The 26,896-nt window shown below is 41.0% G+C and overlaps 1 protein-coding gene and 1 long non-coding RNA gene across 4 annotated transcripts in view; one reads left to right on the top strand and one right to left on the bottom strand.

Moving 5' to 3' along the window:
* The window catches only part of LOC124073327, a 103,362-nt gene that overhangs the window by 21,787 nt on the left and 54,679 nt on the right, over positions 1–26,896 (top strand). The window lies entirely within an intron of this gene.
* The window catches only part of nr3c2 (nuclear receptor subfamily 3, group C, member 2), a 76,134-nt gene that overhangs the window by 31,357 nt on the left and 17,881 nt on the right, over positions 1–26,896 (bottom strand). The window contains exons 4-5 of one of the 2 annotated variants that reach the window (XM_046415474.1): positions 12,006–12,086; positions 2,684–2,811 (exon numbers count right to left, since the gene is read on the bottom strand). In XM_046415474.1, coding sequence (XP_046271430.1) covers positions 2,684–2,811; positions 12,006–12,086 — 209 coding nt within the window. The remainder of the gene's footprint in view (positions 1–2,683; positions 2,812–12,005; positions 12,087–26,896) is intronic. The other variant, XM_046415483.1, reaches the window with a different exon arrangement.

Below are 26,896 nucleotides of genomic sequence, written 5' to 3'. Positions count from 1 at the left end.
TTGAAAGAAAAGAGGAGGAGAAAAAGGAGGAAATACTGGGAGAGGGGAGGAGTGAAACGTCTCCTCACGTCCTTACTTACACCTCTCCGGCACTGACTGCTGACACATCGCTTTCCATCTCTCTCCTTGTTTCTTACTACCTCTCTGAGCTCCTCCTCTCTTTATCTCTCTGTCTGCGTCTGACTTTTTCTTTGTCCTTCCTCCCCCCCGCCCTCACTGTATCTGTTTCACTGTCCTCTGTCTCTTTTCACTTTGCAAAATCCTTCTCTCGGTATTTTCATCCTTTGGCCTCCTCGGCTGTACCTCTCTGTTTCCACCTCAGCAGCAGCTGGAGGGGTCAAGTGAGGAAAGAGCTCCCTTTGTCATGTCACATGCAACCTTGATAACATCACACTGCTGTATGGGTTGCCCTTTTTTATGCTTTCATAAGTTGCCCAGTTGCGGTGGTTTGGCGGTGCATAATCAAGAGGGACTCAAACGCGGTGAAACACTCATGAAAAGATTTGAAAGTAAAGAGCACTGCATTAGAGTTAAAGTGTGTCACACAATCAATTAGTCAATTTCTGTATAATTAAGTATCATAAGAGAGACAAATAGGGTTTTAGAAGTGCAACCACAGAGACTTTAGAGATCTGAGCTCTTCAGAGCTTCACCTGACTTGCACAAGTCAGTTGTTGGTAGACAACATCTGCCACCGGCTCTCCACTGACCACACTTAAAACAAGAACAATGGCACGTCTGATTCGATAATGCCAGACACATAATCTGGTTTCAGGTCTCCATAATGACAGTGTGTAAATATCATCAAATTAAGGCATGACTTGATTGGGAATGAGTGCAGTTCCTCCAATGGTCAGGAAAACACCTAGAGGGTCTGATGGTTGGCTGGCAGGCTTGTTTGCTCTTTTTTCTTTGCCCGCCTGCACTCGGTCTGGAAGTGTGTGTTTTGCATTCAAACACTCATCTTAATGAGTGAGGCCAACGCCCCAGGCAACAGGCACAAAATCAAAAGCATATTATGGCTGCTGCTGATTTTCCTCAAGCTAAATATAACATAAAGGGCTTCTACAGGAGAAGTACCTGCTGAACAACTCATAGTTTCTAAATGAACCAAATGTTTTCTGTCACTTTAGTGATTGTTCAGAAAAAAATAAATGAGAAGAAGCTCTAATGGGATTAAACAGTAGTTTGTTACATAAAACAGTGTAGTGCAAATAAAACCTGCATCAACTATTGGTTAATAATTCTTGCAAAACCTATGAGGACTGTGTGCTGCCTAAATACAAAAAAACAAGCTCTTTTCCACCATGTGCATGTCTGAGCTTTTCAAACTTTCTATCGGGAAAAAATATGAGAATTACTGAAAGCAGAGTTATTGTGTTTTCACACATTTTCTCATTACCATTTCCTAGCTGGAAAAGTGCATGCACTATATAGACAAAAGTAATGGGACAATTGACCATTACGCCAACACAGACTTTAGTGACATCGCGTTCTAAATACATAGACATTAATATGGAAATTTTAAGAATTTCCCTTCAGGGATAAATAAAGTAATTCTGATTATGATGGAGTTGGTCCCCGCTTTAGAGCTATAACAGCTTTCATTCTTCCCGGAAGGCTTTCCAAAAAAAGTGATTTCTGTGGGAGTTTTTGCACATTCATGCAGTAGAGCATTTGCGAGGTCAGACACTGATGTTGACCGGAAAAGCCTGGCTCACAATCTCTGTTCCAGTTCATCCCAAAGGTGTTCAGTGGGGTCAGGGCTCTGTGCAAACCAATCATGTTCTTCCACACCAAACTCATCCAACCATGTCTTTATGGACTTTGCTTTGTGCACTGGGGCACAGTCATGCTGGAATAGAAAAGGGCCTTCAACAAAGTGTTTCCACAAAGTTGGAAGCATAGCATTGTCCAAAATGTCTTGGTATGCAGAAGCATTAAGATTTACCTTCACTGGAAGTAAGGGGCAGAACCCAACCCCTGAAAAACAGTCCCATACCACGCCTGAATTCAATAGTAAAAAGGTCTGTCCCAATACTTTTTACTTTTTACCACATAGTGTACTTAAACTTACTTGGTGTAAGGTGCTGTCCACATACAACTGTTAATAAATTGAGCAGACTCATTCTGAAGGCTACATTTGTCAGTTATGATGATATTGTTTGAAATTATTTGATACTGACCAATTTTGGCGGAATGTAATACAAATGAAATGTACTGATTAACAGCATTGCACTGGTACACTGGTAGGATGAGATTTTTAACAACTCCATCATTCTGACAACACGCAGTGTGAAAAAACACTGCAGACAAAACACAACCACGTACACCAATGTGAAAACGCTTATAAATCAATGTGCTGCAAAAACAGAAAAGACAAGCACATACAGAAAGAGGTTCTGGCTCGCAGGTTCAACACGACAAACGATACAAATGACAAGTCAGTTTATTTTACTACACTAAGATTGCATAGTTCCTACTAGGTTGTTGTACCTTAAATCTGTTGTTGCATTTATCTTTTTGTTTTCTGCATTTGCAGTGCGTTGCTTTGTGCTGCCGACGTGTTGTCAAACAGAAAAATGTGTTACTTAACCTTAACCCCACTGTGTCAAGCTCTCTCAGCCACCCTTGAGAAGACCTAAGCATCGATATCTTGTTTGAACGTGAGCTAAGGCCATACCTTCCACTGCTCTTTTGAAGAAGACTTTGCAGCTCCCACATGTCACGACACCGTAGTGGCATCCTGATGCTTCATCTCCACAAACCAGACACACTTTGGCTGTTGAGGACGGTTGTCTCAGCGGTGAGCTGAAAGGACACACACAGACAAGCACACACAAGTTTTCAGACCAGACATAAATCAACAAAGAATTTTCAAAAGTCAACAACAAAGCCAGAGCAGACTGTCCCTGTCCTAACAGTGGCGCAGCCTGATACACATTGTGAAACATTCTTGGGTTTTACGACCCACAGTACAGTGGCAGCGCTATGTGACTAGCCATAAAGATGTCTGCCAACCAAGAGAGGAGGGCTTTGCAGTCAACTGATTTACAGCTTCATCAGCCTTACAAAGATGACACTGACAGAATTATAGAGGAGATTATTTAAATTCAATAAGCAAAGAGAGACACAGAGCGGATTGTCAAATTTAAGCAGATCCGAAACGCTCGTCCCCTTTCTCTGGCACCAAAAGTGTAGAGAACTGGACAACAAATAAAGCAAACCACAATAGAGCCACACTTTTACTGATAATGTTAAGTTCAGGGTCAAGGTGAGAATCAGTACTGCTGTGTGGTGTAGTGCAAGTTGAATTGCACGTTGTCGTTATTTACTCTGAGCCACAACCAACAGACAGAACTGACGACAGTCTGTCGCAGTTCTGCCTGATCCAAAGCATTGTTGTCTCTGGCATCGTTTACTGCTTTCACTCCTGACTGAGTTACAAAATTTCATGACCATTTAAGCTCAGGATGCACAGTATGCGGGAGAATTAGTTAAAAGATGCAGCAGGTATTAGAGGTAATGGATAATGTCCATCTGTGCTCAAACCCGGTACACAAGGCATTCTCTAAGCAACATACTATCGCACTGTTTACAGAACTGAAAAGCACTTGCAGTGCACATAAAGTAGGGCTGAACAAAATGAGCTATAAAATTATCACATTCACCTTGATAATCAGACATGTAACAACTGCTTTTTTTATGATCAAAAAGATCAAAAAAATTTTGCCGCACTAATAAAGCAACCATTCGACACTGTCAGAGGATACTGTTTTCTGGGGATACATATATATATGCATCTACTTCGACATTCATGTCAGTCAATAAATAGCTGCAGCTGCAGTACAGAAATGCCAAGGATATATTTGACACCATTCAGAATCACCGTCACGATCACACTGTATTGACAGCCCTGTATGAGAGCACAAAAATGTCCCACTCGGAGCACATATAGTTCACCATGTTTTAACGACAAAATTTAAAGATTCTTTCTCGAAATGTTTAGGTTGTTGATGTTTTTTTAGATAAAGATTCATATTTTATTTAAACCTTGTTATTGGATTCAAAAATCCAGTATTGTGTTGAAGTTATTATGTTATATGTAGATTTGATGTAAAGCTATACATTAACCTTCTGGAGCCTTTATAGCAGATGCATACCCATAGACATTGTAAATCCATGTCTCAAATCAAGCTCTGGTAAACAGAAATCTGAGACAAAAGGCAGATGGGAGGTGACTGGTACATTTTGAAAACCGAACAGGCCACCCAACACAGTCTGGTATAAGACATGACATGGTGTCAGAGCAAGCATACACTGAAGCTCCGTGCATACATGTGCCATGGAGATGAGTGAACTTTGAATGGCCCCATTATATGAGGGTGTACTGTATATTTATTTAGCCACTTATTAATGTATTTACACTGACTCAGTTGGCTCTTGCATATAATAAAAAATGAACATACACTTGCCTTATGAGTGGATTAAAAGCTTCATGTTTTTCAGGTTAGGTTTATGGATGGAAAAATTAGTATCATTTTTGATAAAACATTTCCCTTCATGTGCACACACACACACACACACACACACAAAGAACACAACACGTAGATGGGTACAAAGAGAGAACACCTTGTATCAAAACATTGAAAGTGGCCTCAGCTTCCCCTTCTTTTCTGTGCTAATTACCACTCTCCCATCTCAATCAATAACATGCAAGGTGATTGTCTGGTTAACATTCTCCTTACATCCTTCATCAAACCAGCTGCCAAGCACTCGCTCTCTCCTCCTCTTTCTGTCTCTCTACTTCGCTCACTCTCTCACGCGCACACATTTCCTCCAGGGGACTAGCTGGAAAGGGGTACAGCAACAGCACACTCAGATACAATCAGGACCACTGATCTAATTCCCCCTTGTCCATCTACACACACATTCAATTTGTTAGGACGCTTAGAAGAGTCTCTGGTGAGGTGTTTGTCTGACTAGATCTTCCTGGCATGGGGCCCCATGGTTTCAGCTAATGTGAGTGTCAGTGTGTGTATGTGTGCTTGCACAAATCTGATCCATGTCAATAGGTGTTTTTTTTTTTCCCCCAGCATGTTAATCTGCTGAATATTCCCCCATACATTGGCCTTTTCACACCATTATGATGCAGTGTTAACAAGAAGACAATTCACGGCTACAAAAACAGCACTGGAACATCTGCAGTCCAAGAACATGAGCGGCATATGAGAGTATGCTTCTAATATCCAGTCAGTGGTCAACCCTTTAATAATGCCGCACATTAAAACCTTGCCGCTGCGTGCCAACTAGCATGCCTGCCTGCCGGTCCACCAACAAGGTGACTTCCCCTCCCTCGGAGAAGTATATAGGTCATTCACTCTCTCTGCTTATGAAACCAGAGCAGACAGGCCAGGCTGCAGTGACTGTGCACCAACGGCTGCCAGTAGCCCAAAACTAAACACAAGCTTGCAGACATTCCCAAATCAGGCTGTTTCAGCAGACAAACTGTGAACCTACAGTTTGTCAGCATGCAGGATTTACAAGAAGAATAAAGGAGATATGTTTTAATGAGCTCCAGATAATAAGGACGTGACACGCAACAAAGGTCTCCAGTCAGAATCAAAATTGGGACATTGTGGCTAAATGCTGTGCTTCTTGCAGCCGCAAGACCACTAAGACAGGTCAAATAAATCTTCTTTTAGTTGGAATTGTAATTTTCATAGTGTAAAATCCTGCATAATAAATATTAAAATTAAAATTCCTCTTTGTTTCAGTGAAGGCTTCAATGATGATGTACCACCGGGAGCACTATTATGTTAGTTCCTAGTTGCAGAACTTTCTTTCACCCTTCTTCTCTTGCTGAAAACTTAAAACCAGAGTGCAGAGGAAGCAAATTTGTAAAGATAATGTTAACTTAGCATGGGTGTTTGTTTCAAGAAACTGCAATGTACAACATAAAGCACACAAAAATCCCCCCCACCAAAAAAACAAACCAAAAAAGAAGTTCTGCAGATGTGTGCAAGCTACTTCTGTGTGCTGGGACTGGGACTTTTTTCTTGACCCCTGTCTTCTCTATTTCTGGGTACAGTCTCAGACTAACTCAATGGGACTGACTGCTCAGATCAAAGGTCTCATTCTCCGCTCCAGTTGTTGCTTTTTTCCCTTCCTACAGAAACCCCAGGGCAGCAGTTTCATTGTTTTCTGTGTCCTTTCATCTTTAAAGATAACACACAAAGCTAACAACTGATTTAGTTACTGTTTATTTCCCATGAGGATACAGATGAGCGTGAGTATACAACGCCTATTTCTTCCCACCAAAAATGTACCAGCAGAAATTTGTATCTTGTACTGTTGCAGCCCCCTTCGCTGCTTCCCAGACTTGCTGCGTAGGTAAGATAATGCCAAAGGAAAAGAAATGTGAGAGTTTGAAGCCAGACAAAGCCCACTGTACCCACAAAAATGAGTGAGGACCAAGCCACAGGACAGATGTTTGGGCTCAATTCGGCCTCAGGATTTTCTACAAGTAATTCGGATGTCACACTGGGAGCATTTTCCGAATGGTTCAAATATCTCCACCCTGTCTCAGCTGCGGAAGGAATGCTAAATCAGCTACAACTAGAAACGGTGGCCAAAGAGTCATCAGAATCCAGAAATATTGAAATATTGGCCTCTAATCTCCATTAACTGTAAAAAAGTCAGTATGAGTTGCAAGGTCAGAAGTCATCCAAGCGTGGCATAACTAGGACAGTCACCATAGATATGGAGCAATTCGAGAAAAAAACCTGACAAAGGAAATCAAGGAGGCTGTAGTTATTCTTAGCTGATCAAGATAACATCATTATGGGTGAATAATGGGCCATGAGACGGCTGTATGATAGATGACAGCAGGGCCCACGTGATACGGATGAACCCTGTGACCCACATAAGTACATTAGCATGACAGAGTCAGTAAACAAGCGGCTGAACCACGGGGAGAGTTGTGTTGTATAGAAAAACAATGTCTTCATCATGCATGTAATACTGTCTGCCACAAACACACACACACACACACACACACACACACAGACAGTACTTTACTGTACTGTATTTACACTGTTATAGAGCTCTACGCCTACTGTAAAGATAAACTTATGTGTGTCTGTGTGTGTGCGTGCTTCAGCAGACACACTGACTCGTTCATTCTAGAGGCTGTTATCACAGGGATAGTTCAGACAAGTATCAAAGCCTCCCTGAACCTGCCCCTCATGAAAGAGAAGCATCCTTGACTCTGCCAAAGAAAAAAAAAGAAACACAGCTATCATGGTACAGTACCTCTCTACAGTCTGGCCTACAATATTTATGTAATACACACCTTGGCATGCTGAAAAATCCTAAGCTAGACCAGTTCAAAGAATATTTATGTAACACACAACTTGGCATGTTGGAAAGGTAAAGGTAGATTAGTTTAAACAAGCCCAGGGAGATGTAGAGGAAGAGAAAGAGGACAAAATGGCTTACATAACCATGAGCAGACAGTATAAACATTAGGTTGACACCCACTCACCGCCTCTCAAAGGGAGAGAGGTCTTATGGGTAGTGTTAGAGAGCCACCAGGGATTTATTTTTCCTGGTGAAGGTGACCCTGGCATCGGGCAGAGTACCTGAGCATACAGAAATATGAGATTTCCTCTTTGTCAGGCTTGTGTTACTCTTGTGTTAAGGTTACAGTATAATCTACTCTGACTGGCTGCCACTTACATTTAAGAAAAAAAAATCCTAACCTTAAAATTTTATGCATGAGGGCTTTATACATTCCAGTTGGGTGAAATAGTTAGTTTTCCTATGAATGTTTATACTTCTGCTTAAATTTTCTGGTAACCTAAATTGGATAAATACTTAAAATAGCAGCAAATCAGGTGATTTCACCATAAAAAAGTAGTTCACTGCAAATATGGTCAATTTGCTACTGGAATCTGATGTCCTGGTTGTGCATTGCACTCCTTGTTTTAAATTCCAAGTGCTGTGTTGTCGCCCTTCCAAGGCCTATCCCTAAAAACTTTAAGTGACCTTCCCCACAACTTTTCACAACTTTCATTATGCAGCTTCAGTTAAATGACCCAGAGGTGTTACAGAGACAGTGGATCCCTTTAAGGCAGCAGGACTGTAACTCATCTGCTTGTAACTGCCCTGACCCGTTTGACCACTCTAACTTCTAAATCTCTAGCTGTTACATGCAATGAATGAAATTAATCATCTGAGATATTGTGGCTAAGTGGAAAGGCACAAAGGCATGATTCTCAGGAAGATGTGTCAGGGTGTTATCTGATAGGGAGGATGATCATGGATGAACACTCCTAAAATTCATGCTTGGCACAAACAGAGGAGGGACTGATCACATTTATACAGTGTAAAATTAGGCATGTGATGCCACCACAGCTTTCGTCGTAGTTCTTGTGCTCCATGACATATTTCAAACTCTCTGTGAACACTGCGTACATGCTGTTAATGAACAATGGCCGTTTTTCATATCTCTGCCGTGTTAAAATTCTGCTTTTTGCATAAAGCAAAAAAAAATACATTTCTTTATGGGTGTAAACCCCCCAGTTGGATAGATTTTTTTTCAGAGCTAGAAGTGGACAAAGCACCTGTAAAATGTAATTTAATGCAAAACATGTGAACACATGACAAAATAAAACAGCACAATCACAGCCTTTACTATTCTTAATTTACCCCCATGAAAACAACCCAGCTATTCATCAATGCAGCTCCGGAGCAGCCTCAACAAAACCTCCGCTACAAGTCCTGCACAAGTGTTTTGATCGACTGCGGCATAAGAGTATTTACTGCCCTGAAGAAGTTAGGGTCTCATGTGGTCCTCACACTGATCTGTTACTGATACCATCAGTACCCCCCAGGTTCTGTTTTTAGCATCAAACTCCCAAGATCCTTTGTTGAAAACAGCCATGATGCAGCTGGGAACATAATTCAGCTGACATGTCAAGAAATACATTATTGGGCATCAGGTTGATTTCCAGGCATGGGAAATCGAGAAACAATGCAAACAAGAGGCTGATGATAAACACAAAGTTGAACACATGAAGGAACAAGAAATACCAGCTCTGTGACTTAAATCACATTTGCCTCTGGAAAATAAACCTACATGATAACAACAAAAATAAGCACAGTAGGTGGCTTAAATCTAACTAAATAGACATAAAGGAGCCTGTTTTCACCACCTTTGTGAAGCATGGCTCAGAACGTACTCTAATCTAGCTAACTGCCACGAACATAAACACAAATGGACCACTTCAAAGCTTCGCTGCTAAAACGGGTTTTGTTGTAGACCCAAATCCCTTTGATTTCAGTGGCATGGATGAACTCTAGACCTGGCCTCCCCTGGTGTTCATATTTCAACTCTATTCACTGCTTACTTAGCTTTCTCCCACCAACCCCAATGTAATACCTGGCTCCTTACAAATGTGTTTATAGCCAGGTTTGGGCACTGTTGCCTGTGCAGCAGGTGACCTCCAGACTCAGCTTAGAGGCCCTGGGACAAATGAGAAAAACAAATCCCTAGAGAGGGAGATTATCTTTAAGGGATCAGCCCTGACCTGAGCCACCTCCATGCCACATACTCCTTACCACTGTTCTCCACTTTTTACCAACAGTTAGCACACTTCCAACTAATGTTTATCCTTATCTTGGTCAGTGCAAGAAGGTTCTAGTCAATGAGATCATGGTATACTATGAGTTAAACATCAGCATTTCAATTCTAGTCAAACCTTAGAAACCAAATGAAATACACTTATGCGCCCCGAGAAATAAAATGTGCCAAAAAATGTCTTATTCAAAATGCGACCTTTTCCTCTCCTGTGTGATTCAAAAGGGCCTCATTCTGAATGTAGGTTAATGTACACTGGCGCTGACACATGTTGACAGCAACCCTACGCATTAGCTGTCACATACGATCATCCTCAACACCCACCAGTCATTTACAATTCTGCTGGGACAAACACGAAGCAAGAGGAGGCAGAGAGTCCAGCATGTGCAAGCAGGAAACACTGCACACACAAACCTTGATATATTAATCTACATACTGAGTAGATGAGTTTCGCTATGGGGCTAACAAGTCGATCTGCCTAGAGGGATCATTGTATGTTTAGTTTCATGGTCTAGTGACTCAGTAAAGTCGCAGGGTATGAAACCACAACCATAAGAAGTGGGCTGTGCTTGGTATCCAAAGCCAAGTCTCTGGTTGGCTCGGATCCAGGAGGTTAGCACTATGGCAGCACATTCTGCACGTTAGCTCAAGGACTGCTGAAAACTGCTCTCCAGTCCGCCTCTCTATAGTATTTGACAGGTTCAACAGCAGAAGAGCAGTCATATATCCAGCTAATGCTCAGCCACTTCGTTCAAGCTGCTGCTGACAGCATCTCCTAAGAGTCAATCAGGTAATCAGCTCTGCAGAGACAGAAAAGGGGGATTTTTAGAGGCTTGCTCCATTTAGGTTTTGCATATTTTATTGTTTACAAAGCTTCTCATGTCCAAGTCAAAGTAACAGGTGCAAAATGAGATCGGTTAACCCTCTATTTTAATACTGGCCTGTTTAATAGTTCAGTTTTTAGAAACTCGTTCCTTCGAACACCATAAAATATTCTGGTGTCACGGTGATCCAGTGCTGCTGAACAGGAGGTTAATGCACATCAGAGCAAATACAGTACAATGAATGGTCCAACAGGATTACAGGACTACAGTTTGTCCAGAAGCATCAAATCTGCTCATTGTAAAGCTCGACATTATTTTCCTTAAAGGTCAACTTTAAGATTCTGACCTCAGAAGTACAAAAGGTCCCACACACATGTGATACAAGAAAAAGAAGGTTAGAGGGCAAAGACACACACAAACACACAATGACGGGCCAAACTAAATGTGTCTGCAATGACCTTTTTCAAATTCAGTGTGTTAACCTCCAAAGGATTACAGGCCCAGATGGCCACTGGATGAACAATTCAACACCTGCTGAGGGACAGTGCAATTAGGTTTTCACAAAAAACTACTGCAAAAATGAAAACCTCAAGTCTACACAATGAACTACTGAAGGAAAACATACATATGTTTTAACTGACTAATCTACCTGTGACCACAGCCACAGTATAATCCCTTAAATCTATACTACATTGTAAGCAAACTTCTGTCCTTGTAGTGCACAAAAGATATCATATAATAGTGAAATCCAAATGGTGTGACTGTATTGTTGTTAGAATAGAAACTAAACCTCAAAGGTGCAATCTCCAATTTACTGCATATTCTGCCTGCACTTACAGTTACAAAGAGGTATCAAGTGTCATGCTTGTGAAGTTGTTTTACTTGTTGCTGTTAAACAGGTTAAGTGAAATCAAACGCTGTATATCATTTACTGAAGTGATGAAGTTAGCCTGCAGTGGTGGTGTCATCAGAACAGGTGCTAAAACCTGATCGACATTTCTGAATTGTCTTGTTTCAGACCAAGTCACACGCTTGAAATTTGACCAGATTGGCCTTAACAAAGACGAAACACAAAACGGCTTTCCTGAAAAGGGATACAGAGCGCTACATTTTAGATGGCATGTCTGCGTTTCCTTGGTCATCACTGCACAGTTCCTAGACTTCCTTTTCTGTGTGTATGTGTGTGTGTGTGACTTGCACAAAGAGACATGTGTTGGCTATGTGCAGAGAGAATGAGAAAGAGAGTGGGAGTCACGGAGAGAGACAGGAACAAAAAAAAAAAAAAAAAAATCAAGACAGAAAGGCTGATTTTACTAACTGTTGTCGCCTCTTTTCCATCCCTCTAATCATCATCGTCCTTAGATGTAAAACACATTGCATCCCGAATAATTTCCTGTTCAAAACAAGAGGTTAAAAATAACCTTGGCTCAGGTGAGAGCTGCCTCACAGGTATGGCTGACTATTGATGTATATTTAATAAGGTGAAAGATTTGCAGTGGTGCATGTGGCTGCCCTTTCAGGGCAGGCGCTCGTGTCACCTTTTTGGACTGGCCAATTCCAGGGATGTCAGCAATGGTGAGGCGGCCTGGGAGAGTGCAGGGAATAGGAGGATGACGGGCCTGAGTGAGAGAAAATATTGCAACTGTATTCTCACATCCACAGATTCTGACTTATTTTATGGCTGATTCAGACAGGCTTCAAATAGTCAAATTGAAATAGTGACATAATGCCTGATGTGTATCCCTGGCGTGTAGCGCAGTATGAAAAATGCAAACATTCGCTTTTCTTGCAGCATGTCTTAGTTTTAATTTGAATCCCTTTGGTTTTTAATTACCGTCCAAACAAAATAAGGAACTGGAAGATGACATGTCGGGCTCTGAGAATTTGCAATGGGAATCCATCCTGATGACCTTGTTGGAATTTTACAGATTAAACTACCAATCTTCAACATAACTGAATACTCCCCCTTAGAGCCCTATGTTATATTTTTACAATATTATTCTGTTGATGGTTGATAAGAATTAATATTCAACAGAAAATGAATTGCAAACTAGTTTGATAATCAGATAAACATTCAAAGCGAAGGCGGGTTTGATGCTCTTCAGGTGGAAGTGGAAAGTTTATCTGTGCTCACAGAAGATCCAGTTTTAAGAGGCGGGGCTACAAGCATGATTTGTGAGATCGCGACTGGTTCGGAAGCGAATTCGGGACCTCGAAACTCGAAGTCTGTGGTGCACGCTCAGAAGCAGGAGACATCTCAGGACCAGCAAATAAACTTTGGAATTAAAAAATAATCACATATTCATACATTTTAGAATTTTAGATGAGGGAGAAGGAGTAGGTGTCATTTTAAGGATTTTAACAAGAAACCATATCATACGGAAATTATCATTCAAAGTAGAGAATTTTGCAACGTGCCTGGAGGGGATCCTTGAGTCACTTTTCAAGCGTAAATACCAAACATTCTCCCTATTCCTGTGCTTCAGTTGTGAGAATATCCTATTTTCTTGTGAGTGTGAGTGTAGTGTAGTGCGTTGTGAGTGTAAACTGAGTGTCTTTTACGTTTGGTCGTAGTCGGAAAGAAACAAGACATCTGAAGACCTCATGCTCGGCTCTTCTCTATTCCCTGACACCCTAACATCAATTTATCGCTCAGCTCTTCTTGCATACGTCCTCACTGACGTCGCCTCACTTTTACCACATTTACAACGCGTTGGAACAGCAATGCAAATGAAACGGTATGTGCTGCTCATCATCTGACTACACTGTCCTTGCCCTGTTCCTTAAGGCAAGCGGTCACATGCGCACAAATATTTCCTTCAACATGCAGCTGCAGGCACACACACACACACACACACACACACACACACACACGTCCCAATTTCCCAACAAGCTGTAATTCCATTCATGCTGCTCTTTTAATAAATCATAGGATCAGGCTCTGCCACTAAGACACCTTTTTCAAATAAAACGTTCGCCCAACCAAATACTCCCGGGTCTCAAAATATCTCCCACATTTTCCATCTGAGGGAAATACTGTCGATTCAGAGGTTTCTCTCTTCTCCTTCCTCTCTCTCTCTCTCTCTCTCCTTTCTGCTCTTCCCCTCACTGTCTTGTGTATACACTACATCTCATTGTTTGAGGTGTGTGAAACTCTGAAGATTAGGGTAAATACATTGCAACTTCAGCTTAGCGCATAAATATTTAAGAATGGGAGACAGGTGGAGGGGGGGAGGAGAAATATTCCATGTATGTGTGTCTTATTTGAAAGGTGTTATGAGGGTGATGGGTTTTGCTATGAAGATGGGAAAATAATGCATTTTAGTAGTAGTTTTCGAGACATGGATCTAAGTTAAGAGAGCCTACTCATGGTTTAAACTCAGTCAATTTTTAAAATGGATTTTAATTATTTTTTCTGTGTGCATGAGTTTAGTCTCAAGTGACAAACTGAACTGAACAAACGGAAGGCCGTGGGGACTTACACAGTGAACAAAGGATTCCCTATTGAAACCCGGGCTTTGTGCAGCAGCAAAGCAGCTTGTAGCTCTACATTTTATCTATTCACTGTTCTGCTTCATGTTGCGAAACCCGTCAGCGCTAATGAGTAGCTTTATAAGAGGAAATAGAGCGTAATTGGTTTTTCTGAGTGATACAAAGACATGGGCGGACTTGGGGAAGATGTGTGTCAATCTCTCATCGAGCATCTACCTTCTACCAAGACCTGACTGGCACAGCGGATTCGTGACATTGTGAACTGTGTAGCATGTTGACGGCCTCTCAGTGTGCCACTGACTCCGCTTTATGTGTTCTGCCTCCAGGGTCTGTCTGTTCACAGAGACTTTATATGAGAGAGCCTGTCATACCAGCCCTGTTAGAATGTGAGGCATGCCCATTTTACTGGGATCCTCGGCCAAAGCCTACAAACTCTGGTTACTGTAAAGTCAGGACAAGTGTCAGGTTGTTCTGAACAGATCTGTCACCACTAAATCCCCATGGGAAACAGAGGTCATGATTTCCATTTAGCACCTACTGCTCGGACACATGCATATTACGGTTGCATGTGTGAGGCATATCTTAAAGAGACATATTTTTCTAGGTTTTATAGACTAAAATAAAGACACCTCATGAATCCAAAAAGGTCCAAACCTGAAGTCTGGTGCTGTTGCTGTGCTAAATAAATGAGCAACTGGCAAGCCAAGCAAGAGTGATGTGCAAAGAAACAGGGATTTGTTTACTGTGTGTTTTCATGCCTGTATTTTATTTTATTTTATTTTGTCCCTGCGTCTCCACAGTATCTAACTTCGTCATCAACAAAAGCAAATTACTGTCCTTTTCCGAAAATCTACTAAACTGTGTTCTTTACGACAACATTTAAACATAGTCTCACAAGATTTTTGCCTTCTTTTAAGCTCTCTGCTGATTTTCAGCTTTTCTCTTGTGCCACCTTTCTCTTGTCCAGGTCTAATCTTTGACTTGCTGCTGAGCGGTCTTTAGCCCAGCTGCTGCTCTTTCATTGTGCCTCTGTAAACACTCCTGCTTTCTCAGCCGTCTCGTCTGAGTGTCTCTACTCCTTCACATCTCCTGTTTTCCGAAACTTACACACACTCGCTGTGTGCATTATCTCTCTAATCTTTGCCTCCTGCTGAGCAACTTCGTCTAATTTATGTGGATTAAAGCCATTTGTTGCAGAAGGCAAAGTGTACCATCGCGGAGCCAAATATCAACATTAGCCTCATGCTGCAGACATACATCTTTCGTATAACGCAAGCATTTAAAAAAATAAAATCTATAGGTAAATAGCTAAACTGTCACTTTAAATGCCTTTCGCCCTGAAGCCCTGTTGGGACCGGGTTGAACACGCAAAGGACTATTTGAAAACTTGTTTTTGTTGTGATAGCATCAGTTGTTATTAACGAGGAGCAAGTGCTGCGTAAATGAATCTGTCTGAGCTCCTCGCCCTCAGCCATCAGTCAGATGTAATATGCTCACTACTGATTTAATTAGGTTAGAATGGCTGCCATAGCGCAACACAATGCTAAGATGCTACAAGCCACTCACTACAAACCATTTGTTAACAGTGCCCAGTCTGTGTTCTGTCGTCCTCTTTCTATACCTTCATTTGAAACCTCACACAAACACACAGAAAGAAACAAGAAGAAGAGGAGGAGTGTAAAGAAAACGGTGAAAAGAGTTTAGCCATCCCTTGCAGCCACAGCTTATGAAGCTGTTCCAACAGTCTGGCACCCAAGGGAGCCATGCTAGTTCGGGTCTGTCTGTGCAGCATTAGCATGTATTCCCATGGTCTTTGGCCAGGGTAACAAGAGATTCAATTTCCCCGTTTCTGGTCCACCGAAATCAATTGACGCAGTTAGGAACAGCAGAGTGTGAATGATACAGACTAATTCTCTTGGAGAGGGAGGTTAATGTGAAGTGCACAAGGTCAGTGCATTTATAAAGGTAACTTTTGCTTTGCCTGCGACTTTCTCTTCTGTTTTTTTTTTTCCCCTCTGTCTTTTTCGTTCTCGCACATGAACACACACACACAGCCGCAGAGTCCCTCGGTGGTTTCTTTCTCCTTCATTCGTTCGCTCTCCCCGTCTCCCTCTCTGTCTCTTCTTCTCTCTCTCCCACTCAGGTTATCTCACACAGACTGAGCTTTCTCTCCTTCCCCTCTTTTCTTCCCGTTTACTCGCTTCTCTCACTCCTTTCTGCCTGCATGCTAAGGAAGTGTCTCTTTACGCATAGCAGGGGCTCACAGAAAGCTGTGCTGCAATAATTGGATTATTGAGCAATCGGCAAACAAACATGAGACACAAAGCATAGTGATCAATATGGAACGCCTGCATCATTTGAGGTGTCCAAAAGCAGTGAATAAAGCCGTCAAACATCTTGCTGTTCAGGATTAGTGACTTTAAGAACAGGGACTGGTGGTGAGCCATCAATAATTGCTTATTAGACCTCAGAAAAATCTCTCTTCCCATGTAGACACTCCCTGTCCTGCCCCAGTATGATGAATCTGGATGAAAGTACGTCGTGAGGCTTGAGCAGAGCGGCGAGCATCGCGGTCTGGTTTTGGCCACTGAAAAAGCTTCGGCTTTCTATTGTGTATTAATGGACTGTTTGAATAATCCGCTGTCTTCCTGTTTACGGCCAGATAGTGCAATGATATTGCTTAGTACAACAGCAGTGTCACTGACATGCAACACACACAGTGTGGAAACTGAAAGAAATGAAGTTAGTGATGAATGACAGTTGAATGTTCACCACAGGTGACTTCTACAGATGTCTTGTTTTGTTCAGTGCAGTAACAGTACAGTGGGCTCGAATTATCAATCTGTTATTAAAGATTTTGCTGGTTAATTTTTAGTCAATCTACTAATCAATTAGTTAGCTAGATGTTCATTTTTATTTTCTCTTATGTGCGAGTCACAAGAGGATAATAAAGGGGGCTTGAAGTCAGTTTATTTGTTTATTCACAGAACAGACCTGTCACCATCTCAGTACATTGCCTGTTGTAGAAGCCTGCAAACCCAAAAAACAAACCATTTTCCATGAAATCCTCCAAAACCACAGCAACTCATTCAGTAAATAGCTTATACAGTACATTGTGTATCCACATGCTATATACAGGATCCACTATAAAATCAAAAATGTGAATTCAGAAGATGTGCGCATGCCAAGAGCTTTTTCTAGGTCAAGTGAATAAACACTGCCAGTCTCGCATATGTCCTTAAGCAGCAGACAACGAGGGGAGAAAAAAAGGAGAGATTTCCTCCAAAGTTTGCAAAGGGAAGCTGTTTGACTGGCCCTGAACTTCTGGTGTGGAACGTAAAACTTGAGCTCCTGTCCGCCTGTCAGGTTGTGGCGAGCAGGGTGTCGATAAAAATGTTACATCACAATTGACATGCTGGCAGTCATTCGAACAAAAGCCCTGCACTGTCATTCTGCTTTCCTGTCTCTCTGCACACACAGTCACTGAGACCCTCTCACTGATTTCTTTCTTCTGCTTCCTCACCCTCTTTTCTTTCTCTATGTCTCCCCCTCCACCCGTCTCTCTTGTCTCCCTCCCTCTCACTCTCTTTCTCCTCTCTCTCTAAAACCCTTATAACATCCTAGGGATTTAAGAGCTTAAATGTCAGTCCCATGATATCAGTGCCATTCAGATTAAGCGCCTTAAATACGATGTAAATGTATAAATGTAGGCCAATGAGTGGGCACCATTCAATCCAATTAGCTGTAATGAAGGCAGTCTCAAGAATCTTAAAAGCAATAATTTCTAATCATTTTCTGTGGCTTATTGACAATTACACTGCACAGACAGACGGCTGAATATATTCTACCTTCATATAGGTTTGGGAAGCTTTTTTTTTTTTTTTTTTTTTTTTGGGTTTATAGTATGTGACCAGAATAACTTCAAGAGGAATCCTGAGAGAGCTGAAACTATCTAATACTTGAACGTAATGTCGTTTCAGTTTATCACGTGAGGTCTAAGAATTCTGCCATCTTGAGCACTGTTTTATAAGAGCATTAGTGGGTGTGTTTTACTTCAGGTACTGCCAAAACACTACACCACAAGTTATAATAGTTTATGAGGATAATAGTTTATCTCACTTACCGCAGAAACAATAGAACTGATCTAATCCTTTGTCTTGACAACAGCAAGGTAAATGGGGGAATTTTTCCTGCTCACAAATTAACCAGATGCCAGATGAGGCTGCCTTATACTGCAGAAAAAGTTGAGGCAAGTGATCGTATTCAAAAGAATGAGAGGGCGGTAATGAAATTTTAAGGGACAAGTGTTATTATTCTGTGTAAATATTCCCTGGATTTGAAAAAGAAATGAAAAACACACATACATTAAATTTTGTGCTCTCATAAAGATGGGTGTTTCGTTTTTTGAGATACTTTTTTTGCGGCATACGGCAGGTCTGATCTTTCTCTGTTTTGTCTGCCCTCCTACATGTCACGCGAAGCAGAGTCTGCCCGTTTCCAACTTTCTTAAACTTAAAAAAGAGACAGAGGAAACAGGAGAATGGGAACTTAATGAGAAATTAAAACAGAAAGTGAAACAAAAAAGGAAGTTAATCCTGAACAGGAAGTGAAATCTTACTTGGTTCTTTCATCACTACAGTGGTAACTGCATGAAAAAGAAATCAACAAAATCTTGCAAGTGTGTGTCATATTGTTGCTTAAGTGACTTAAACCAGGTGCTGGTTTAAACAGAACAGGTTCTCCTCCGGAAGTCCTCCGTATTCACAGAGTAAGGATCTGTTTCATGAACCAAAGTGTATAAGCGTGGCAGCAAACTACCCTTCAACACTGTGTGACGACTCTGCGATCACACAGCATTACAGATCACATGCCATTAGGCGATGTTTAGGTCCAAAACTGCTGAAAATGATGATTTTGCTTTGGTTAGACCTGGCTGACAGTATGTCTGAACACTATTATGCTTGAAACAGGTGTTTAATCTGGAAAGTAGCATGCATAGTTTGACTGGCTTTTGATCCAGTAGCCTAATTCACCAAATTCATTCATTCATTCTTTCGTTCATTCATTCTCCCAAAGGTGTACTTGGAACAAAATCATTGGTTTGTTCTGATTTCACCATTCATTCATAGAGGACACTTTCATGCATTCACTGGTATGGGTGAAGCTATCTATACAGAAGTGTGTGTGTGTGTGTGTGTGTGTGTGTGTGTGTGTGTGTGTGTGTTCACACCATGGCTGCCAATGGTAGCCTCAATTTTTGGAGAATCAAATATTAGTAGGCTGCATTGATTTTGGAACAAACATCTACATTCTTGTGTGAGCTCAGTCCTGCTGCCAAGTGTGTCTGGTCTGTCTACTCACTCTTCCTTTCCAGGCATTAGAATCACCTCTCTTAGCTGTGCTCGATGTGCGGAGTAGCAACTGCTCTGTGTATCCGATTTCATTCTCCTCTCTGAAGATATTAGGAGAGCTCAGAGCTCAGAAACGATGATGAAAAAAAAGCATCAATCAATCATTTTAACAACTGCTAACCACTGTAAGCAGAAAACCACATGAAAGCAGATACTTAAATAAAACTTTACTTTGGAAATGAACTTCATCTAAGCAAAGTCTAGACTCGATGTAAGTCATTTTCCTGCTGGTTATGCAGGTGTATTGCGATTTGGGATGCCTGTACATCCAAGGCTGGGGTGAATTTCGCTCGAGCTTTATGAACAATTCATAGGAAGTATCAGTTGAAGGTGTGACAAATTAATTGGGAAGAGCATTTCTTTTTAATGAGAGCCACAGCTCTGTCTTTCTGCCCCGCCTCGTTCTCTGCAGCAGCAACATACTCCCAAGCTGCCTGTTTGCCTTTGTTTGTCACCTCGCTGTTTTAGCCCACAGTATAATACCTGACTTTAATCTTCTCTGCCATCGCTATGATCTCGTGTTTGAAAAAATTTGGTTTTCTGTTTTCTGTTCCTGAGTAAACCCTTGTTTGTGTTGGCAGGTGCCACCACTTCAAGTTGATTTGGCATTCACAGACCACAGGATCAAGTTGGAAAAGGGATACTAAGCAACCGCTTAAGCAAGATTTTTTTTATGCTGAACTGAACTGAACACATTGGCAGCTTAAGAAATGATCAAGTTTAAGTATAAATCGAGGAATGTTTTTATAAATGAGGCTCCTGGGCTTGTATTTGGTTGTTTGTTTTGTCATTCTACAATGACACTAAGATTACAAATGTCAAAGTAAAACTAAATCTTGGCTTGCAATACTTCAGCTGAAGTGGCGGGAAGTTACGCGATGCCCTAAAACATGTTTAAAATCCCAGTCTGATGCATACAGTCATTGGCAGTTTCTCCACAGTCACTGGCTATCAGCCAATAGGAGAAGATGACAGGAAGGACAAGAGAAACTACATTCCTCACTCCCTTCAGGCATCAAATCTAAAGGGTAGTTCCCCTTGCGTTTTAAAATAAACGACATACTGCACACGGTTTTGGTTGGTGCTACAGTACACACACAGTCCAAGAACAAAGCAGTAATTCATTCGGACTGCTTGAATTGACCCTTATCTCATTAAAGCAACTGCAATCATTTGTACTCACAGATTGCACAGAGAAATGTCCGTGTCCCATCTTTTCATACATAATGCTTTGATTGTTACAGAGCATGATTCATTTGCTGGATAAACCCATTTTTCCATGATTAAAAAAAAAAGAGGATAAGTTCAACGAGGTGCGGGTTGACGTGTGGGGATTAATTATGCTCATGTGGTACTTTATTGAGCCTTTCTGCTCTGAAATATGTCGCCTGCAATGAACAATATGGAATAAATTGAAAGGGGATTTAGACATGCCCTTTTCCCTCTGCCCTTTTCTTCTCTTTCTGCTTATCTCAGATCATCGTCTTTCCCTCCATCCCTCCGTGCAGCTCTTTATCTGTCTCCGCTGCTCTCGCTCCTGTCTCCATTCCTCTCGATTTTCTTTTTACTGTAAATCTCAGGTTCTCAGAGGGACACTGACATAAACCAAATGAGACAGTAGCCTAGCAGTTATTTCTGTGCTTCAGTTTTATGTGACTTTGGTAATAAATGACAAAAGAGGGCTTATTTAACATTTTAGTGAGTTTAATTTTAAGCTGCAGAGTGTATATATAGCTTACTGTACACACAATGCGTTTTTTTAAAAGATATTTTATGAGACAATATTGCTCTTTCAAGAAGACCATTGCTAATGAAAGATGTGGTCTAAATTGAATTTCCCTTGTTGCAATCTGAAAAATAATGACTATTTCTATACACAGCTATTAAGTATTTCCCAAGTGATGTGTATTTGTACAGTTAGGGCTTTTTCATACCCCTGATGTGTGTTGAAAGATGGGCACCATTAACTCATGGTGTCCTCTGACAGAGGGAGACATTTTGCAGAAGAATGGGAATTTATGTAAATGGGAGATATTGGACATGGAGTACAGGACCTAAAAAAAACCTCAAAGAAATACATCTAATATACAAAGATACAAAGATGCTTCAGAGTGGAAATATAAACCCTGCCTTTTGTGTTTTTGTGATCCCAACAAATAATTCCAGGAGCTATTAGATGCAAGCTCAGTTAGAGAGACAGAAGGTGTCATATGCTGTGCAGATTGTAAAGCCCCTCAAGGTAAATTTGTAATTTGTGATATTGGCCTATATAAATAAAATTGACTTGACTTGACTCACAGGCTCCCAAAATGCATTTATATTGGAAGTCAAAACTTTTCGCCTCCCTTGTTTCCTTTTTATGACACTTTTTAGAAGGCGAAACCTCTTCAGCAAACTAATTGTCAAAAACTGGCAAAAATATATCCAGCAACATTTTTAACCACACTGACTCCAGTGTCCTTTCATCAGGCCTACCTATTGTACCTTGTGAGTGACGTGAAACAGAAATATTGACATTGTTAAATTATTTGATATTCATTGTTTCGCAAGGGGATCATTTTTGAGCACCTGTCCAGCAAAATGGCAGAGGCCCTCCTGCTCCCCGAGGTATGACAGAGGTGTGTTGATACACGTGAACTTGTTGTAAGCCTCTCCTTGACACGCTCCTTTATGTACATGAGCCAAATCTTATTTTAATACACTGCAGGGTTAACAGCTGCTGAAGGCAAAGTGAGCTCGACTCGATGAGGGCAGATCAGATCAATTCGCAAGTGCATCTATAGGCAGCGAGTAGAAACTGCCCTGTTCTGCCCGTGAATTAGATGAATATATTCTCTTTTAATCAGAGCCACCACGACCTTTCATCAATGCCATCTTCCCTCTGACCAATGAGGTGTGAATAAGAGGAGTTGACAGGTTTGAACGTCCTTCAGTGTCTGTCCTGTATCATTACCCATCTCTCAAAATAGATCGAAGCTATCTAAAAAAAGAAATCCGTTGTCATGCATTCACTGAGCTTGGTGGAGCTTTGAGCCCTCCGTCCAGCAGTCATGTAAGTTGTGGGTTTTGCTCGCACTACAAGGTCAGGGTCCATACCACGAATAAACTCTCAGGTTTTGTCCTGATATGAAAATTAGTGTTCCTTCTTAAACACACTGAATGAGAAATTTGTGGTTGTTTTGGTATAAAAATCCATGTGACTAATTTGTAGCCCTAATATACAGATATAATTAGTCATATTCACTGTTTACCCATCTATCAAACGTGGTAAACATACATACAGTACTTGTAATACTTAAAGTGAGGTCGTATGTCCCAAAAAAAATCGTTCACTTTTAAAATCCATGTGTCAGATTATAGTTAAACAAACCATACTCATTCTCTCAGAACACTACAAAACAGAGCCAAAATTGAGAAGCCACACTGAAATATCAACATATCCACTAAACAGCTGTGGTTGTTTACAAGTGTGCATGTTTGTATGTTTGTGTGTGTGTGTGTGTGTGTGTATATACACCCCACAGGGAGCCACAAGGGGACCAAAACCAAAAGGGAGTCCACTGAGGGGGAATAACTAAATCATGCAGCCCACAGATGTTTGTTAAATACCACAATGAGACAGAAACGACAGGCCCAGAACTGTCAGATTGCCGCATGGATGTGGTATTCAGTCTGACCAGTGGTGAGCATGCATTAGACAAATGTGGATCTTAATCTCTGAATCCATGTCAGCCTGCTGTGGCACTATCAGATGTGAACTAGGCAACAGGAGGGACTATAAGCCCTGCACAAACACCACAATGAAGTACTTGGCATGCTAGCACTCCACAAGTAGTCGAGGAAAGTTTACTGAGATGCTGCTTAATCAGGGATAAGAGGTTAAAAGAAATTAGTGAAATTAGTTTTTCAGTTTTTTATTTTTTTTTTAAAGTTTCATCCAGTGCAAGCAGAAATGAAGAACTGAATCCTGAAAGTTTTAAAAAAGTTGACAGCAATAGCACAAATGTTCACGCAGTTTGTAAAGTCTGCTAATGGCTGTCAGTGTTCAAAAAACAAACAAACCAAAAAAAACTCTTACGTAGGTGTGTGCGTTTCTACGAGAAAATAAAATAATTATTCAAATCTTTAAACTGCAGGAAGGTGCGCTATAAATACATTGTACATAGCAACCTGTACAGTATGACCCTTGAGGCTAACTGTGCTGAGGCCACTGCCTTTCCCATCACGTCAACACGCGACGCGCCCTCCTTTTCAACACCATTCATCTCACGGGGGAGGGGGGGTCTTGAAATTTGATTCACTAGGTCAAGCATTTGACGCAGCATTTTGTCTTGCCATTCATCCACGGACTGTGTAAGTGCTACGTATCATTGCCTAATTAGGTGTGCAGGTGAAGAAAGTTAAAGGATGTGGGGGTTGATCCTGCTATTAAAGTTAGACGCACGCACACAGCCAGTATTATTTCTCTGGCATTTCTGGAACAAAGAAGCACAAGAGACAAAATAACTATAACAACTGCACTTCTGTACCATTAGTCTAAAGAAGCCACAAGTGCAATGAAAAGATGGAATGGCTTCTAAAGATAGTAATTTTAACCATCACCGCAATGTGACCTGATTGAGAACAAGTTAAACAGGACCTTAAAAAATCTGCGCCTCTTCTCTTTTTTTTTTTAAATGTGAAGCGATCTGAAATGTAACACATGCGAAGCACCTCAGCAATGTCTGTAAGCTAACCTTAGCTGCAGGTTGTACCGGTTTCTGATTGGACAGAACTAAAACACTGGTTAGTCGTGAGCAGTTTAGATCACACAAATACACGATCTCCCAGTCAATTAATGAATGATCCTACAGCAAAACATAAATAGTCCCTAGAATCACTAGAAAATGTTATTTATGGTAAATATTCCAAATACGATGTCTACAAACTTAGCTACTTTTGACCGCAATCCAGGACCTTCTGCAATAAAATTTAAAATTTAGCTGTTAGCTTAGGTTTAGATATTGCTAAACCTTTATTTCTAGTAAACAGCAACTGTTTACTGGGTGTTGACAGGATTTTACCAATGCTGTATCGATACCAGGTACTTAAGAGGTACTCTGATACTCCTCCATACCTGTGATATTTTTAGACTCAACAGTTGCAAACACAGTTAGGTACAGCACAACAAAATATCTGCAACTATCTACTGTATCCACTCGCCCTCTGTCTCTCTGTCTGCAGCAAACACACATTTCTACTGTACAAGTGCATGCACACACACACACAGGCAAATTGCCACACTTTTTAGCAGGTTCTCTCTCTTTCTCTCTACAGTATGGTAATTTTCTCCTGTTCAGTTTCTGGCATCTCTCCACTGTAACCGCTAAGGGAAAAATCACCCCTTGAAACTCTTCTGAATGTTTGGTCCTTAATTCCTATCACATGAAGTGAGCATGCAGGTTTGTTCTCAGAGGAGCAAAAAAGTCATGCTTTTAGTTGTGCTTGTCTAATACAACCCACAGATGGGAGCTTTAATAACTAATGCCACAACCAAGATAATAAAATAATAAAATAGGATCTGAACTTGATTTGAGAGTTGATTTTTTTTCTGATGAATGATCTACTTTAATGTAGTATTTCATATATGAGCAAAAACAGCACAGCCATCCTGCTGCACCTGCTGATTTTATTGCCAAAACTAGCATTCATATGCATTGTTGTGCGTTTCTGGTCATATGGTACATGTAATCCCATTCAAAATAAAAATATCCACCTTTAGCTGTTAAATGCTGCACTTTGTATTCAAAGACTACTTCATTATTCTTTCTATTCTATTCTATTCGTCTTCATCATTATTCAAAGACTGCTGCGCTTAGTTACTATGTAGACAAGCGAGAAGTGTTTTCCATTAGTTTTATTTACTTATTTATCTAATTTGAAGTTAATTTACAAAGCTAATCTACCTTCATAGTGTGCTTTAGTGTTCTTTTTTCTCCATGGTTATAGGCCTTCAGTGCTATACAACCTGCTCCAATTAGATTCTGACAATCAAGCAATTCACTCAATCCCAGAACCTGCTGGAACGATACAACCATCACACCTGAACAAGTAGCTTGTGAGCCTGAAATACCAGAAGGTGCACATGACACTGGCAAAGAGTGGGTGTCATCATACTGGAATGAAGGAAGAATCTGAGACACGTCAGCTACATTCACATCAACAAGGATAAGATCCTCCTCCAGGAGCAAACCTATGAGAAACCCAGTGCAGCAGGCTGTATCTCCTCTCAGGTTACAAGGAAAGAACTTAAAAAAAATACCAACTCTTAATTTTTGTCTATACTGGACAAAGACAAAGGTCACTGGATTTCTCCAAGATTATGCTCCTCTTAGCTAATGCTAAATGTGGAGTGCAGGACTTTTTCCATACGAATCAACATCAGTTACATTCAAGCTTCCGCCAAACAAGTTCACACAAAGTTTAATAAGCCTGTCATCACCAGAAATCTCTTCATGTATCTCGCAGTATGCTGGAGCTTTTAAATCCGGTGTCTGGGATGACTTTCCCACACTGGCACACCTGCAGGGATGCTTTTCACCATGTCTTCTCATTTCACGTCAACCAGCAAAATTTGGTTTGTTGGAGCTGGAGGGGGAAGCAACCATAGCAATGACGCAAACTACAGCAAACAACGGTATGGTGGCGCTTGTGTCATCATAAATACATTGAGAGCGTTTGTGTTATTACTCTCCTTGCCAGAAAGGGGGAGAGAAAAGTTCCATACTGCAAGTTTAACTGTTGTTTGGGATGGCCAATGATGCACTAATGCAGAACATCTACAGGCCCATAAATAAACTGTTGCCACAGGTTGTGGTTAAAGAGTTATATTCATATCAAGAGTTTCTGGTGCGAGGCCCCAGATCAATAACCACTAATGAAAAAATGGGATTGTGGAAGACCACTGATTTCTCTAACTGCTAACATCAGCAACTGAGGGCTGCAGCCACAGATGTGAGTCATGGGTACAGTATTTCAGTGCATGTCTAAGACGTGCGATACTCTCAGTACAACAATTGTGAACTTGACGAGGCAGTGCAATCTTCAATGGTACCTTTTCACCACTGTTGGCATGTGGCCATCAAGGTAAACCACGTAATGCACGTATTTAATGAAGCAGGAATCTAGACTAGTGAGAGCAATCAATCATATAATCAGAAGAATTACACCGGCTTTCAATGATGAATCAAGGTGCTGCTTGGAAGCAGCAATTATGTTACATTTGTTCCAAAGGTAAGGCATTAAAAATACAACCACAAATGATCACTATCATTACGCTTCCACAAACATAGATTAAAAGTTATGAAATTTTGTGGGTAAAATAAGGCTAACTTGTAACGTGGATGTTTCAAAAACTACTCCATACCAACGGTGAAGCATGCGAGAAGAATGAAGATAAAATCCACAACCCTTATTTTGTACAAATGCACACATTCAAAACTGGAGCTTTGGATATCCAAATCAAGTGGGTATCTTCCAAATTTTTA

Source organism: Scatophagus argus, chromosome 2 (assembly GCF_020382885.2).
Source record: "Scatophagus argus isolate fScaArg1 chromosome 2, fScaArg1.pri, whole genome shotgun sequence".
Taxonomy (NCBI): domain Eukaryota; kingdom Metazoa; phylum Chordata; class Actinopteri; family Scatophagidae; genus Scatophagus; species Scatophagus argus.
Note: the sequence above shows the minus strand (reverse complement) of the source record. Positions and strands in the feature narration are given on the sequence as shown.